Here is a 5000-nt window from a genome sequence, read left to right as displayed (position 1 = left end):
TCGGCACGGTGGGCGTGGCCATCGCCTCGGTCCAGGTGAGCACCAGAGAGGAGTTCAGTGAGGAGCGCTCGTTCAGTGAGGAGCGCTCGTTCAGTGAGGAGCTCATAGTAGATCAATAGTAGATCAATGGTAGATCAATAGTGTATCAATAGTAGATCAATAGTAGATCAATAGTAGATCAATAGTGTATCAATGGTAGATCAATAGTAGATCAATAGTGTATCAATAGTAGATCAATAGTAGATCAATAGTAGATCAATAGTGTATCAATGGTAGATCAATAGTAGATCAATAGTAGATCAATAGTGTATCAATAGTAGATCAATAGTAGATCAATAGTAGATCAATAGTGTATCAATGGTAGATCAATAGTAGATCAATGGTAGATCAATAGTAGATCAATGGTGAATCAATAGTAGATCAATGGTAGATCAATAGTGTATCAATAGTGTATCAATCCCCCCATATCAAACAGACAGCGTCTGTGGTACTTTTTTTAAGGTATTAAATAAAGAATAGGTTTATGTATTGTTTAGTCAGTCTGTCAGTCTATTTTAGTCTGTCTAACTGATTGATTGAAAGATGGAATAGTGAATCACGAGTTCAGAACCCTGGGCAGTATTGTAACATTTGCGACATTAATTTGAGAGCGAGAACTGGCATTATGATGATATGAACAAATTAATAATAACTAATCAAGCAGAAGTCTGGGCCGATGGCCATGTGTCAGACTCAAGCACTCACGCTTATTGTGGTTGTGAATGATCGCCGTTTATGGAGATCGTCTCCTCGTCTGAGAGACATTTAATATATTTGGTTGTTTCAGACCGGCGCACACAATTATGTTTCCTAGAAGTGGTTTTGCCCGCGGTCGTCTAAACACTAAGTCGTATGGTGCATCGTCTTCATAATCTCAACAGCCAGCGGTTGAAAAGAGGGAAATAAATGTGAAATGGTTGATTTGATATGAGTTGTGTCTTATAGAGTCGTCCTACACAGAGGACTGTCCTACAGTGTGTCATAGATTCGTCCTAACACCGGACTGTCCTACAGTGTTCCACACCTGTTGTGCATCCACTTTATGTGGTGATTTTCCACCCAGTGGTCACTCAAAGTGCTTTACAATACTGCCTCACATTCACCCATTCATACACACATTCACCCATTCATTCACACATTCATTCACACATTCACACACCGACGGCAGAGTCAGCCACGCAGGGCGACTGCCAGCTTGTCAGGAGCAATTAGGCGTCTCGCTCAGGGACACTAGGATTGAAGCAGCAACCTTCCGGTTACCAGCCAACCCACTCTGCCTCCTGAGCCACATGCTGCCCCATTCGTCCTTGATGAGGAACGGAGCTGCATTGAATATCAACAAGGGTTGGGTCCTTGAGTCTGTGTCCTTTGCCCACGTCTCGTCCTTGAGTCTTTCCCTTTCCAGACATTTCTCGACAGCCACATGATTCTCTTTGTGTCTCCTATATCGCCGCGCTCCCTTCCTACACTGCACCTATGTCCTCCTAAAAGCTGCTCTAAGTGCTGTCTCTGCGTGGCGGCGTGCTCTCTGTGGACACTCTGTACGTGACGCTCCGCCGACAGGAGGAGGATTCTCAGGGTGTGTGTGCGGCCGTGTGATGTCTCTCTCTGCCCTCAGGTGATCGGGATGGTGTTCACGTGCTGTCTGTACCGGAGCCTCAACGTAGACACTCTGTAACGCGGGAGAGAGAGGGACGGGATTCTGCTTGATCTACTCTCTTCATCACCACACTGTAGTCCACTAGCCCTAGCTTAGTTTCTTTATCCATTATGCAAGAAATGAATTGAATTGGCAACAGAATGATGTATGTATAGAGATCACTTTATGGCAAGCAAGAGTGAAGTACCAGGGCTTGTACATCGAGACGTCACATCGCAACGACCGGAAGTATAGGAGCATAAGAACGTCAACGGTGGTCGTGGTGTTTTGGTCATTGTTTAGTAATTAATCATGAAATGATTTGTCATTATGGGGTGAAAGTGTTGAGTATTAAACTGCGACAGTGTTTCTCAGACGAGACGTGGCAAATCAAGGTTTTGAACAGCCTAGTAACGGTTTATTTACGTTTTTATGTAGGATTTTACGGGACCATAAATCTCTTGAGTCCTCTCAAAGTATGACAACAACGCCCGTGATGCATCCTGATGTACAAGTCTTGAGCCTGACGGCGCGCTGAGGTAACGACCAGCAGACGCCCCTCACAGTCAAATCGGAAAAGTTTCTTCAAAAACTTTTAACGGTACCCTGAAACGGCCATTTCCCAGAGTTAATTCCCTTCATTCGTTAGAGACAGAGTGATGGGGGGGGGCTGATCAAGCTGCCTCCTCCTATTGATGGGCGAGACCCCCCCCCCTCGGCCAGCCAGCGTCTCATTCCACTGTTTAGTCGCCAGTAATACTTTTGGTAAGTATTTATGATGTGTATTTTTTTACAGACTTTAAAACAATTGAGTACGATAAACATGTTGTTTTCTCTGACTGCTTCGTTAGAGACCGCCTTAGTGTTAAACTGGGATCAGGACTTAGCTCAGGTCGCTGGGTCTTGATCAATCAAACAATAGCAGTATATGTTATGCCACCAAGCCTACATCTAGAATTCATCTAGAATTCAAAACATACCTTTTTAGCCTTATTATCAATACATTTCATATCTCTACACACGGTAGACTTCCATCACTGAAACACGTACAAACACTATACAACATTTGCAATCGTCTTTATATAAAGGATTTATCCACCTGTGCCAAAGTTGTGTTCTTTAACTTTGTGTCAATGCCTGCTGATTTTCTGACAGTCTTTACTGTCTCCTCCTGGAGAACTGGTTTTATTGTTACCTTTCTTTTGATATATTTTTAAATGAAGATTGTATTCACTTTTATATGAGTCATGTGTTATTTTATTGTATTTAACTGACCCATGAGAGGCTTGTTGACTGACGGTTTGATCTTTATTCCGATGTGGGCCTCAGAGAAACTAAATGAATCAAAGAACTGCTGCATTGTGTCACGGTTATGACTGACGATGGAACTTTAGCTTGAATAAAACTTGTTGAAAATGACTTTCGACTAGTCTTTTTATTATTCATTTCCTCGGTTTATGTGCCTATGTTATGTTGTAAATGTTTTTAGTAAATCGAAGACTGCTTTACATATATAATGTAGATTACCTGAGCATTAATCTAAAATCTATAAGCAGCCACATTGTGGCGTGAGTCCTTTTAGTTTGTCATCCGTGGACCACAGAAGGCTATCGAAGCCCATTCTAAACCATGATGGCTTCTGAGGCAATCAATGAACGCTCCGTCCTACTCGCAGTCTGCCGGAATCAACATGTCGTCGAGCCATCACTACAGTTCCTCCGTGTGAACACAGGGGGGCAGCAGCGGACCGGCTCCGGGCCCTGACTGCAGAAACTCACGAGTAACAATAAGGGAGGAGAGGACCACAAGGAGCCAGGAGAGGAGCCAAGGAGCCAGGAGAGGAGCCAAGGAGAGGAGAGAGGAGCCAAGGAGAGGGAGGAGAGGAGCAATACAAGTGAATTCACACACAGAGAAAAAAGGGCCAGGCTGAAATCAATGAGATTGATCCAGAAACATAAAGGTGTTGGTGTGTGTGGAGGCCTACATGTGGAGGCCAATATTGGAAATGATCCATTTTGGGTACAGCATGGATGTTGCAGACCATCTTCAGAGAGTCTGAGTGATGGAAAGGAAATGCCTATCACAATGAGAGTTGAGTTGTTAGACTACCCCAGGGGCCCCGGCGTAGTCCCGCCCCCTGGCTGGTATGGGGACCAATCATCCATCTTCTGTTGGCAGCGGAAGGCTGCTTCAGAACACGGTACTGCAGGGAGACGACAGAAGACAAGGGCTATGTAAAGGGGACACCTGATGCACAGGGTTACCTGTAGCACAGGTAAGACCACCTGTAGCACAGGTAGGACCACCTGTACCACAGGTAGGACCACCTGTACCACAGTCCAGGGGTCTGCAACCTCCACCGTCTAGAGACTCTGGTCCCGCCCACCAAATCACCAAATCACCCTGGTTTGGAGCCACAAAACCACTTTGACCCCTAAATGAACGCTGCATGTAAAGCCCTTCTGTATAATATACATCATGTGGTTCAGTGCTACAGGGGCCTGCAGAGAAGAGCTCCTCCACTTCTCTGCAGCGTTCATTTAGGGGTCAAACTGGTTTTGTGGCTCCAGACCAGTGGTATTGGGTGGGAGGGACCAGTCTCTAGAGGGTGGAGGTTGCGGACCCCTGGACTGTGGTACAGGTGGTCCTACCTGTGCTACAGGTGGTCTTACCTGTGGTACAGGTGATCCTACCTGTGCTACGTACAAGTGGTCTTACCTGTGGTACAGGTGGTCCTACCTGTGGTACAGGTGGTCTTACCTGTGGTACAGGTGGTCTTACCTGTGCTACAGGTGGTCTTACCTGTGGTACAGGTGGCCTTACCTGTGGTACAGGTGATCCTACCTGTGCTACGTACAAGTGGTCTTACCTGTGGTACAGGTGGTCTTACCTGTGGTACAGGTGGTCTTACTTGTGCTACAGGTGGTCTTACCTGTGCTACAGGTGGTCCCTCGTGCATACGCTGTCCTCGGTCCGTATCGCTCGGGCTGAGGTCTCCGGTCGTCTCTCTGCAGTACCATGTTCTGAAGCAGCCCATCACTGCCAACAGAAGATGGATGATTGGTCCCCACCAGCCAGGGGGCGGGACTACAGCGGCCAATCAGGACGCAGGGTGAGCTGGCGGTTCATTGTGAAGATCAGATTGCGTGCGTGAGGCTCAGAGAGGAGGTGGAGCGTGGATCCTGAGGCTGTAGTGCGCTGCTGCAGAGCAGAGCGCTGACACTGCTAGTGGGAAGTACCACCTTGTCTCTGTCCAGGGCGGAGGGCGAGTTAAAAATACACATGTTGGCTCTATTTGTAGATGGTTTTTATTTGTATTGTA

The 5000-nt window shown here is 46.4% G+C and overlaps 1 protein-coding gene across 1 annotated transcript in view; it reads left to right on the top strand.

Annotated features, from left to right (window-relative positions):
- Nucleotides 1-3051, top strand: part of LOC311355997 (CD151 antigen-like) — a 13732-nt gene extending 10681 nt beyond the window's left edge. Inside the window, exons 7-8 of the mRNA XM_084475775.1 lie at nucleotides 1-35; nucleotides 1658-3051. The exon at nucleotides 1-35 is cut by the window's left edge and continues 52 nt beyond it. Coding sequence (XP_084331901.1) covers nucleotides 1-35; nucleotides 1658-1717 — 95 coding nt within the window. The 3' untranslated portion in view covers nucleotides 1718-3051. The remainder of the gene's footprint in view (nucleotides 36-1657) is intronic.
- The last annotated feature ends 1949 nt before the right edge of the window (nucleotides 3052-5000 follow it).

This window comes from Micromesistius poutassou (assembly GCF_964030765.1).
Source record: "Micromesistius poutassou genome assembly, chromosome: 12".
Lineage (NCBI taxonomy): Eukaryota > Metazoa > Chordata > Actinopteri > Gadiformes > Gadidae > Micromesistius > Micromesistius poutassou.
This window is presented reverse-complemented; position numbering and strand designations above follow the sequence as displayed.